Source organism: Lithobates pipiens, unplaced genomic scaffold (assembly GCF_037356315.1).
Source record: "Lithobates pipiens isolate NorthernLeopardFrog02 unplaced genomic scaffold, aLitPip1_a1.2 Scaffold_19, whole genome shotgun sequence".
Taxonomy (NCBI): Eukaryota; Metazoa; Chordata; class Amphibia; order Anura; family Ranidae; genus Lithobates; species Lithobates pipiens.
The window spans coordinates 199,635,996-199,649,141 of NW_027507764.1; the positions used below are offsets into that span (position 1 = coordinate 199,635,996).

At 40.1% G+C, this 13,146-nt stretch overlaps 1 protein-coding gene across 1 annotated transcript in view; it reads right to left on the bottom strand.

The window, feature by feature from the left end:
• Positions 1-13,146, bottom strand: part of DPY19L1 (dpy-19 like C-mannosyltransferase 1) — a 111,263-nt gene that overhangs the window by 74,993 nt on the left and 23,124 nt on the right. The window contains exons 4-5 of the mRNA XM_077491623.1: positions 9,406-9,493; positions 2,713-2,850 (exon numbers count right to left, since the gene is read on the bottom strand). Of these exons, the coding sequence (XP_077347749.1) occupies positions 2,713-2,850; positions 9,406-9,493 (226 nt within the window). The remainder of the gene's footprint in view (positions 1-2,712; positions 2,851-9,405; positions 9,494-13,146) is intronic.

Here is a 13,146-nt window from a genome sequence, read left to right on the forward strand (position 1 = left end):
ATTCATCGCTGGCTCTCTAAAATCCTGTTCAAACAGACAATTTGAAAGTAAGAATTTGCATATGGCCAAGCATGACCCTCAGCCCACATGTGAAACTTCGCCTTGCAATTGACCTCTCGGGCACAGAGAATGGCACTGTAAGAGATGGAAACGCTACCCACAAGTATCAAACTGTAATAAGGGATCCAGCAGCAAGGGTTTCCTACTCATATACTTTTTACTTTATATATTGACATGACTATTTGAAAAGGAGATCTTTTCATTCCTAAAAATTTGAATATTTGGTGACCAGCTCCTGCCTACAGTATGATCCCATTTGCGGTGGGCGGTAGCGGGATATCAAACTCCAGTTATTGTACCCTAAAGTTATTGCTTCTTGTTATTCATTCCCCAATTTTTGTTATCTGTTCTATGATAAGCAATACCAATTAAATGTATTCATTTATATTTGAATGTATTTTGTCAAAAATAATAAAAATGTAAAAGTGAAAGTGGATGTAATTTTTTATTTTTTTTGTCTGGCATAATATAGAGTATGGGATTTCAGATCAGCTGTGCCCAGTTTTGCCACAAAGAGTTAATCCAGCTCTGAGCAATCCTCATATCTTTTTTTTTCAGTGAAATAAAACAGACAAACTGAAATCTTTGTCCATTCTTCCCCCTTGCTGTGATTGACAGGTGATTTACATATCTCGTGCACTAGCCTAAGACATGCGTTCATTATTTTTTATTCCCTCCCACTTCTTTCTTCAGCAGCTCTGCAAGGATTGGCTGTTCCACACCTCAGCATGATTTGGCATGCTGAAGTCACGTGGGGACTTTTCTGGATGTTAGAGATCATAGCAGTTCAGTGTAAGAAATACACAGGAGAAAACGAATGTTGTTAAGGGGAGTGTAGAGGTGGGTGGCGAGTCTACTAACATCACGACTCCACCCACTGAGCCCTGGAAAACACCCACTCACGAAATCTGCAGTTTTTCGGGTCTCATAACAGACAGAGGGGAGAATTTGACAGATGAGTATACATGCAGGAGACATGTATATCCTTCTAGATAACCAATATTGCAGTAGTTTAGAAAGGATGAGAGTGGGTTTACATCCAAAAAAAACAAAAACTGCGATTTTACCAATTAAAAAAAATATATATATATATCTTTAAAACTATACATGTGGCTAAATTTATCTAAAAAACAAAAAACAAAATAAAAAAAAATAAAAATAAATAAAAAACAGGCACCTCCAGTCTGTCCCTAGCTGTTCCCTTTTCGGTGATTTCATTCAGGAAGTGAGTGGTTTCTGATCATAAGCCACAGCTTACAGGTATACAGGCTGACAGGCAGTGAAAAGACATCAGCAGTAATGAAAACTTACAGACTGCACCTTCAAAAATGTATCAGCAATGAAAGCAACCCTTTTATTAAACAGGCTGGCATACATACTTTGTCTCTGCTACTGAAAGACACACACCACCAAGGGTACCCAAATACAATTTTTATCATTTTTTTTTCACAAAAATAGATCTTTGTTTTGGTGGTATTTAATCACCACTGGGTTTTATTTTTTGCTCAAAAAAGAAAAGAAAAAACACCCCAAAATTTTTTTTTTTTATAAAATAAAAAGTTTTTTTTCTTATTTTGTTAGAAAATTTTGGAAAGAAGTAATTTTTGCTTCTTCACTGATGTGCGCTGATGAGGCTGCAGTGATAGACAATGATGAGGTGGCACTAAAAGGGCACCGATTAGGTGGCACTAATATGCCGCACGGTAGACTGGCATCACTTGCTGAGCACTGTTGGGGCTGCACTGTAATCAGGGCACTGATAGTCAGTGCCCTGATTATGATTACCTGTAAAGTCTTTCCTGCAAGGAGATGCCACTGATCACCTCTCCTCTCCTCACGCTCTGTCAATGTGAGGCAAGGAGAGGTGATAAATGGCACTTCCGCATTTACATGTGATCGGCTGTGATTGGACACAGCTGATCACATGGGTAAAGAGCCGCGTCATCGGCTCTTTACCGAGATCGGGTCGCCCGACGTCCCAGGGACATGGCGTGCCTGCAAACGCCATGCTGTGCAACCCCACAGAGAGGGAAACTGGCCCACTGTCATTTCCCTATATGGTGGGCAGGAGAAGGTTAAAGTGGTTTTAAAGGTTCTTTATTTTTAATAAACAAACATCTCACACTTACCTGCTCCGTGTAGTGGTTTAGCACAGAGCAGCCCCAATCCTCCTGGTTCCTCCCCCTTGACCAGTGCCCCTAATAGCAAGCCGCTTGCTAGGGGGGCACTGGTGTGTGCTTGGTCCTGAGCCCTGCTCTATGTGTCCCTAAGACACAGAGCTGCAGATCAGCCCCAACCTTTGCTTTCTTCTTATTGGCTCACTGGCTCCCACTGCTGTCTCAGCCAATTAGGAGAGGGAGTCCCGGGACACCCGAGGCTCTTGTGCACATCACTGGATTGAGAGGTGGCTCAGGTGAGTATTGGGGGGAGCTGCACCCAGAAGGTATCTTACTTTTACCTTCATGCATAGAATGCATGACGTTAAAAAAATAAAATAAAATAAAATAAAAGAACCTTCAAACATTTACAATCACTTTAAAATGTACCTATACTGTAATATATATATATATATATATATATATATATATATACACACACATACATACACACACACACACACACACACACACTTTTTATATATACATTTCTTACCTCTGGATACAGATTAAATCTTTGCAAAGTATTTATTACACTAGGATATTCTGTAACATTATCATTCATGATATGATGCAATCCCGAAAAATATGATGGAGCTTTAATGACGGATTTGAAGTAAGAATAATACAGGCCCTGTGGAAACAATTAAAAATTATGTATGAACCTTACAAACAATGTCACAAAGTAAAAGCCATAATTAATATAACGCATTAAGTTTCCAAAGTACATTTAGATAATGACAATCAGCAATTAACTTATCTGTCTTGTTAGGCACAAAGCAAATGTCTGATCGATTTCCATGGTTAAATGAAAAATTTGCATACAAGTGAAAGGATGGAAATGCGTGGTTTAACAGAAAGTGCTTTTGTTCCCAATTTAAAGTCTATACAGAGCACTTCTGAAGAGAGCAGAGAATACCACTTTAGATCGCAGCTGTCAATAACTAACAGTATCTCTATGTAAAGGAAAACAATCATGAAATTCTGTAAAAAAAACAAAAACAAAAAAAAAATAAAAAATAAAACCCCATATACCATTTTTCTTTACCTTACAGTTGTTTTAACACAGTTATACTTATGTTAATATTATGCTTTAAGGCTGGGTTCACATATCTGCAGGGCCGGTTTCTGTGCCAAGTCCGGTGCAGTTTCCATTCAGCGGTTCAAGTGCTGATTTCACACTTAAACGTCACCTGAACCAAACTGAAAAACGCACAGGACCCTTTAACTTGCACCATATCCGGCCCGCATATATGGACCGGCTCCATTGAAAGCCTGTCTGATTCATATGTTATGTGCATCGGATGTGGTTCAAACCGCATCTGATTCACTTCTATGTGAACCTAGCCCTAAAGTTTGGAAAAGCATATTCCGATTCTAGACTTAAGGTATTGCTAATTGGTATAAAAGCCATAATTTAGCTCAGAATGTCTGTGAAAACTGAACAGGCAGTCAAGCACTCCGCACCTCCGTACCAATCATTGCAAAGTTTCAGGACCAATGTGACAGTGATGGTCCAATAGTAACAGAGACTCAAACACTCAGGGAAAAAAATAAAAAGCAAAAAAAAAAAAAAAAACGTAGCATTAGAAACTATATATTTGGTTCAGCCAATCGTAAAAGCATTGATAAATTTTGTAAATATTAAAAAGGTCTACTCTAGTGCCCTGTGCATTCATATTATTGTGTGACCATTACTGGTCTTATTAGGGTCAAACAACTTTGAACATCACCAAAACTAACAAAAAAATAAAAATAAAAAATTATGCACTCCCTGTGCAGTTTTTTTTTTTTTTTTTTACAACTGTTAGGCAGAGTCAGTGAAGTTGATTAACTAAAGGCAAACAGACCGTTTACTTGTCAAAGCGAATTTTCCCTTAACTTAGAAAATGAGGTGAAACTGCTGACATCATCTAATCTTGTGTAAGCAAAAATATTGTTATTTTTTTTAATTTTCCTTACTTGTGATTGGGTGTTCTTTGCAAAGTGATCTTTAACCCATTCATTTAGCTATGGAAAATTTCCCTTGCTAAGTAAACATGCTTTATTAACTGCTTGCCGACCGCCTCACTCTGATATACGTTGGCAGAAGGGATCGTACAGGCAGAATCATGTACCTTTACGTTGCCCTTTAAGAGAAGGCCAGCGGGCGCATGCTCCCGGCCGCGGCAAGCTATGCGAGTCGGGTCGCGGGTCCTGAGGACTTGATCATTGCAGGGATACCCGCAATCGCCTCACGGGGAGGAAAAACGGGAAGATGCTAATGTAAACAAGCATCTCCCCATTTCGCCTAGTGACAGTGTCACTATCTCTGCTCCCTGTCATCTGGAGCAGAGATCAGTGATGTGTCACATGTAGCCATGCCCACTCACAGTTAGAAACACGCTCCAGGACACACTTAACCCCTACACTGCCCCCTAGTGGTTAAGCCCTTCACTGCTAGTGCCATTTACACAGGAATCAGTGCATTTGTATAGCACTGATTGCTGTATAAATGACAATGGTCCCAAAAACGTGTCCGCCATAAATGTCGCAGTCACGATAAACAAAAAATAAAAAAAAATTATATATATATATATATATATATATATATATATATATATATATATATATATATATATATATATATATATATATATATATATATATATCGCTGATCGCCGCCATTACTAGTAAAAAAAACAAAAATTAATAAAAATACCATAAAACTATCCCCTATTTTGTAAACGCTATAACTTTTACGCAAACCAATCAATAAATACATATAGAATAGAATACATATCGGCTTAAACTGATGGAAAAAAATGTTTTTTTTAACATATTTTTGGGGGATATTTATTATAGCAAATTGTAAAAAAGAATGCGTTTTTTTTCAAAATTGTCATTTTTTTTTGTTTAACCACTTCAATACAGGGCACTTTCGCCCCCTTCCTTCCCAGCCCAATTTTCAGCTTTCAGCGCTCTAGCGCTTTCAGTGACAATTGCGCGGTCATGCTACACTGTACCCAAATGAAATTTTTATCATTTTGTTCGCACAAATAGAGCTTTATTTTGGTGGTATTTATTCACGACTCCGTTTTTTATTTTTTGCGATATAAGCGCAAAAAAGCGGAAATTTGGAAAAAAAAAACAATATTTTCTTTTTTCTACTTCAATAAAAATCCAATAAAATCAAATTTTGTCATAAATTTAAGCCAAAATGTATTCTGCTACATGTTTTTGGTAAAAAAAAATCCGTTAAGTGTATAATAATTGGTTTGTGTGATCACGGACATATGTACGCAAATGATCATGTACATATGTGTGCAGGTGATCACGTACATATGTGTGCAGATAATCATTGGGACATGTGATTTTAGTGGGACATATGTGGGGGACATGTTTTTATTATTAGGGACATGTGTTTTTATTATTTGGGGACATGTATGTTTTGGGGACATGTGTGGGGACATTGTGTTTATACTGTGTGATGTGTTTACTGTGTGGTGTGTTTACTGTGTACACTAGACTGGTGATCAGTGAGTAAAAAGCAGCTCATACTCACTGATCAGCAGCCGGCTGCAGCGATCTGCTCTCCTCTCCACAGCGATGACTTCTGTGTGAGGAGAGGAGGAGCCGATTGCCTAGCAACCGGCTGTTTGTTTACATCACATGACGGCCGTGATTGGACACGGCCGTCATGTGATCAGGAGGGCCAATCACAGAGCCCTCCTGCCGATCTGAGATGCGCTGTGTCCGGGTGACACGGGCGCATCGGGATCGCGCCGCTGCGCGGGCGCGCGCGATCCCGCTACTCCTGAATGACGTTCCTGAACGTCATATCAGGAGTAGGCGGCTCCCACCCGGCCGTATATGTGCATTGGCCGGGTGGGAAGTGGTTAAGATAAAAATATACTACCTGGCAAATTGCACTCATGGTATAATAATAGGTACTGTATATACTGGATCCATTTATCATTGCATATATTATCACCACAGCTAATGCAAATGCTTTATTCTAACTTACATATATATTCCTCCCTAAAACAACTACAGATATGTCTGTATCCTGACATGCCACGCAGGGGAATCGCACCGCATTCATCTAGGTATGTGACAAAATAAATATTTCATAACACCAAGACGGTTCATTTTCTTTTTCTTTTATTTAATACCTCTGCGAAGTTTTGAATGTGTACGTGTTTGCAGCACATTCCCCGCTGTTTCTCCAGCTCAATTTTTTCTGTGCCTCAGTGGGCGCAATTTGCTACTAACACTGACAGACTCAGCGGAAAAATGTTATATTGTCTAATTAGATAAAGGAACCCTGCATGTCCACCTTCTCTCTTGGTAGCCAGATTTCCTATAAAATCTATGTTGTATTATGTAACCATCTAATCAGGCCAAGAAACTAAAACATAGCAGAAGGATTCTTTTCCCAAGAGAGCTTGATCTAACCAAGTGTAAGTTTCAGCGGATCATCAGTGGATAGAAATGGTAACTGAAACTGTCATGATTTTTAAAGTACTATGTAAACAAAGAAATGGGGGCGCCTCTAAGGAGGACCAGAAAACTCACAACCGATTTATTCTGCTCACCTTGGCTTATGGATAGGAAAACACAAAAGTGTCCCACCCCAATAAGGTTCTAGAGAAATCACCTTCAAGTGTGTAGAATCATTTCTTAGCATCTCGTCCTGCAGGTAATTCTATAGAACGTTCACCCAGCATATGATGACCACGATGTCGTCTGAAGGCCAGGCCTTCTTCAGACCCCTTCTGAAGAAGTCCTGATTGGAAGGGGTAGAACCCCAATAAAGTCATTATACTGATGCAAGTGTCTGGGAGATCCCCATAGAGAAAAGTGGCGACCGTAAGTTCTGAGTGGTCCGATATTTCTGCATCGCTGTATCTCTCATATTCTTTTGCGCAGTCTACTCATTGTGTAGGTGTTTATTGGTATTATTAGTGTTATTTAACGTGGATTGGTACCCTATTAAAAATGCAGTGAACACCGTGGTCTCTTTTCTTTTCCTTCTTACATGGGTATCATGGAGTAGGAGTTAACCCTTTCCTACCATTGCAACAAAGAAAAAAATGGTGCTGAGGACTACTTAAAACTGAAACGTAATTAGTGCAAAGTTTGTAAAAGTCCATGTATGGGACATGTATAATGGATGACAGGTAAATAGTAAAGCACAGCACCCATGGCAACACCCTTTAGAGAGAAGTAGACTCTGCATAAACCAAGAAAAAACTAAAGTGGCACGCCTTTCGTTTTCCACCATTGTGCCTACCTTTCCTGGAGCTGAATGTGTGGAGTGAATCTCTCTTTATAACAAAGTGCAGTTACACCCCTTATAATTTTAGGGGTCTAACTAGAAGGTGGGCAGTGTCTGCATCGGTTTCATGAGGAGGATTTGGGAGAGCATGTTTTTTCACTTGTATGCCCACAAGAGGATTTTCTGTCTTATATTATCACCGTTTTGAACTTCCTGAACTTTGGATTCCCTGTTTAATTGAACGCTTCAGCTCACATGGCATAAGAAAGCTGAAATTAGGTTCACAGATATGCGGTGTGGGAAACACAATGATCCTGCACCACAATGCGATCGCACTGCGTTTGTGATCTGCTGTGGATGTCAATACAAAGTTAACCAAACCCCAAAAAGGATCACGAATGCAGTGCGGTTTGCTCACACCGGATCGCATGGTACAAAAAGCCCATGGGATGCAGTTTTGGTGCGGCCCCAAAACAGGTGCCTGCACTTTTGCGGTGTGATTTGAGCTCAGTCAAAATGAATGGGCTCAAATCACAATGCACTTAAAGAGGTTGTAAATCTCTGAAAAAAATAATAAATAAATAAAAAAATAACCTCGCAAGACAGAGGCATAATGAGCTAGTATGCATCACATACTAGCTCATTATGAAATACTTACCTTGGAACGATGCCATGCGGTGCACTCCGCTTCCACGGCTGACATCTTTCCCAGAGTTACTTCCTGGGTTCGCGGGCTCTGGCGATGTGATTGGACGGAGCCGCAATGACGTCACTCCCACGCATGTGCGCTGGAGCCGCTGGTCACGGCACTGTCCTAAAGAAACGTCACGAGTGAGCCGTTCCTTCAGTGCGCATGTGCTGATGATGTTGGTAGCAGCGTATATAGTAAATATCTCCTTAGCGATGCAAGTTTAGGAAATGTTTACAGTACCTACAGGTAAGCCTTACTTTAGGCACAATTAAAGAGGAAGACTTTGCTTCCCCCTTAATCACATGTGAATTGCACGGGAATGCAGTGCGGTTCCTGCGTGATTCACATGCGGGTTATATTGTAAACCGGGGCTAATGATTTGGACTCTTATTATTGGACACTTAATGTTCTCATTCTTACTTGTTAAGCTTGTTTATTATTTTGGGATTGATTTAATGTCTTGAATTGTGTTTATTATTATTATTATACACAAGTGCTTAAATAGCACTGCACTAGTTTATATATTTATGCAAATAAATCAGGAATGTTTTTACATATTTGTGTTCAATATGTATTGTTTCCTGGGTGCTACTTCTGAAAGGACCCTTATTAAATAAAACAGGAAAGAACAAGCATGTACAAACGTGAACAGTCATACCAAAAATTTCTGAAATAGTAGCTGAAAAATTTCTGAATAGTAGCTCAAAATATGCTCTCACTGAACTACGCTATAATGCTCCTTTAAGAGTCAAAACCGTTTCCTATTTACAAAAGTAAATATACAAAAATAGAGAGCAGATACTTAAGTCTGTAAGCTAAAGTCCACGTAAATGAAAAGACTCCGATCATGAACGAAGTCTGTTTTGCACTCCCAGCTACTTTTCAACTATACATATTAACAAATAAGAGAAAACAGGGCTGGTTTTGTATTTATTGAATAATAGGGAGTCTTCAAACTCCTCTCAACATCTCCTAAGCCCTTTACAAATCCTTTGTTGAATTAAGCCCTTAGAACAAACGTGAAAAGTTACACCCCCCCTGCCTTAGCCACTGGCCCATAAATATAACTCTGGAGAGAGATAAGTTTGCAAAAAAAAAAAACGAGCCCCTTTTTTCGAATCTGATATATACAGTTTTTGTTTTTATTGGTATTAAAAAGATATACGTGAAAGAAAATCACATATAAAAGACAATGGTCACATTAATACCTTTTAAATAAAGATCATAAAAAAACTAACCATTTCAGTGCGGAAACCCATTTCTCGTTCCAGCGTTGACAGGTGAGAAAAATGACGGTCATTCTCAAAAAGTGTAGATATGTAACTCCTACGTATGAAAGGACACATGTAAACAAATTTACCATAAAGGGATTTATATTTGTGACAAAGTAACAAATGTGGTTAACTGCTCTTTGACCTGTGACATAAAGCGTACCTAAACCCAACAAACAAAAAACAAAAAAAATGAAATATATATTGCAGCTTACCCATCTATTAGGGAAGCAGTGTTGTCATGCTAGGTAAGCAATTGGTTTAGACCTACAGAGAACATCTCCCTCTCCTCTAGAACTTGGGAGTAATTTGTAGTTCACCAAAAGTTTACTAGAGACAATGCCGACTGATAAGGTAGAAAATACAGGAGCTCACAAGATTTCTAGCAGGATCAATGGGCATTTTTTTAACAAACAGATACAGTTAGGGCCATAAATATTTGGACAGTGACACAAGTTTTGTTATTTTAGCTGTTTACAAAAACATGTTCAGAAATACAATTATATATATAATATGGGCTGAAAGTGCACACTCCCAGCTGCAATATGAGAGTTTCCACATCCAAATCGGAGAAAGGGTTTAGGAATCATAGCTCTGTAATGCATAGCCTCCTCTTTTTCAAGGGACCAAAAGTAATTGGACAATGGACTCTAAGGGCTGCAATTAACTCTGAAGGCGTCTCCCTCGTTAACCTGTAATCAATGAAGTAGTTAAAAGGTCTGGGGTTGATTCCAGGTGTGTGGTTTTGCATTTGGAAGCTGTTGCTGTGACCAGACAACATGCGGTCAAAGGAACTCTCAATTGAGGTGAAGCAGAACATCCTGAGGCTGAAAAAAAAGAAAAAATCCATCAGAGAGATAGCAGACATGCTTGGAGTAGCAAAATCAACAGTCGGGTACATTCTGAGAAAAAAGGAATTGACTGGTGAGCTTGGGAACTCAAAAAGGGCTGGGCGTCCACGGAAGACAACAGTGGTGGATGATCGCCGCATACTTTCTTTGGTGAAGAAGAACCCGTTCACAACATTAACTGAAGTCCAGAACACTCTCAGGGAAGTAGGTGTATCTGTCTCTAAGTCAACAGTAAAGAGAAGACTCCATGAAAGTAAATACAAAGGGTTCACATGTAGATGCAAACCATTCATCAATTCCAAAAATAGACAGGCCAGAGTTAAATTTGCCCAAAAACACCTCAAGAAGCCAGCTCAGTTCTGGAAAACTATTCTATGGACAGATGAGACAAAGATCAACCTGTACCAGAATGATGGGAAGAAAAAAGTTGGAGAAGAAAGGGAACGGCACATGATCCAAGGCACACCACATCCTCTGTAAAACATGGTGGAGGCAACGTGATGGCATGGGCATGCATGGCTTTCAATGGCACTGGGTCACTTGTGTTTATTGATGACATAACAGCAGACAAGAGTAGCCGGATGAATTCTGAAGTGTACCGGGATATACTTTCAGCCCAGATTCAGCCAAATGGTGCAAAGTTGATCGGACGGCGCTTCATAGTACAGATGGACAATGACCCCAAGCATACAGCCAAAGCTACCCAGGAGTTCATGAGTGCAAAAAAGTGGAACATTCTGCAATGGCCAAGTCAATCACCAGATCTTAACCCAATTGAGCATGCATTTCACTTGCTCAAATCCAGACTTAAGACGGAAAGACCCACAAACAAGCAAGACCTGAAGGCTGTGGCTGGAAAGGCCTGGCAAAGCATTAAGAAGGAGGAAACCCAGCGTTTGGTGATGTCCATGGGTTCCAGACTTAAGGCAGCGATTGCCTCCAAAGGATTTGCAACAAAATATTGAATAAATAAATATTTTGTTTGGGTTATGTTTATTTGTCCAATTACTTTTGAGCTCCTAAAATGTGGAGTGTTTGTAAAGAAATGTGTACAATTCCTACATTTTCTATCAGGTATTTTTGTTCAACCCTTCAAATTAAACGTTACAATCTGCACTTGAATTCTGTTGTAGAGGTTTCATTTCAAATCCAATGCGGTGGCATGCAGAGCCCAACTTGCGAAAATTGTGTCACTGTCCAAATATTTATGGCCCTAACTGTATATGAAAAAACACTTTCAATGGTATATTGAACAGATCAAAAGGGAGCAAACAAGTTCATTGTTCTGGTCTACATATAATAGCTTCCTATTAGATTCAGGCACTTAAAAGACCAAGTTCACATTTTACAGAAAAAAATAAAATAATAATAAAATGTATATATATGGAAAAAAAAAAAAAAAAAAAAAGTACATTTATTACTTTTTCCTGCAGGAGCCTAGAAAGCATCATGCCCGCGATCAGTAGATCTCGGGTACAATGTAGGCTCCTGCAGACATGTCCTCTGGCTTTCAGACCGCACCTCTGTTTGAAAGTCAGAGGACATCTCAGTGGACTACAAAAGTGCTCATCAGCTGCCCCCCGCAGCTCACTGAAACAACAAGTCCATCTGCAGCAGTGAAAGATGGTACTTGTAATTTATTCATTCAAATAGAATCTGTGATTGAATGATGCAGCTGTGTGGGTGGAGCCTCGCAAAGCCATGTGGTTTTCAAAAAGTAACTACGGGTGCAGGAAAACCCCCACCCACTGTCACAGTGTGGGGGGGGATTAGGGGGAGAGGCACAGGAGCTGGAACACGTTACACGTTCCACCCTAAATACGGGTAAAACATGTTTCAAAGGTGAACTTAGCCTTTAGTCAGGGTATACGGTGGCCAAAAGTTTAATGGTATTAGTAAAAAAGCTACAAGGTCAAAAAAAAAAAAAAAAATTTAATATATATATTTCAATATAATATAAAATCTAGGTATTCGATTCAGATTCATACTTTTTTTTTTTTCAAAAGTAAAAGCGTGCATCTAACTTATAAGGTCAAAAGCAGACTTCCGGTGCTGCATGGAGTAGTTGCTCCTCTCCTCCCGCAGCACGACCCCAAATCCGCCTAAAAAGCCAGCCTGAGCAGCCCCACACTCTCACATCCTCCTCCGGATGGCATCCGCCCACACATGGACCAGTTCATGGAGAAACCCACACACAAACGGCCCTGACGGCACCGCTGGCCCAGCCGCAAATAGAGACCCCGATCTCGGCCTACACGGATCCTCCTGCTAACGTGCCGACGTTGGCAATCGAGGTAAGGGGCTGCTTGGCCTCCCCCTCCACTCCACATGCCTCCCTACCACGACACACTGGGGAAAACAGCACAGAGCACATAGCTCAGGTTGTGGCAGCTCTCCTATTCCCCCATGATAGCTGTAAATGCAGGGATGAAACAAATCAAGGCCCAGCTAAGGGAACACACCATCAGACTAAATGATTTAGAGCACCGCTTATCTAGAGTGGAAGAGGAGCTTTACCAGGCGCAGGCCACGGAACAGTAAATCAGTAAATTACTGAGCCCTTGGAGAAATTAAAGAAAACTTGTTATGAGAGAAATACGAGGGGATCAGCACTGGCAGCCTCCACGACAGGAACACATACACCAATCGTGTGTAAGGAGGCGAGTAAACAGTGTTTTAGGATTCCCATGCATTGACACTTTGGCATATGTAGCATTTTGAACCAGAAAAAATTGGTTATGGGTGGTCATAAGTCAGATCCCTCAACCATTTACACCTCTAGGGTGAGGGCTTCCTTATCAAAATTTCCATCTCTGGTCCCACCACCGCTTCTGCATTCCACCACAATCTTCACATT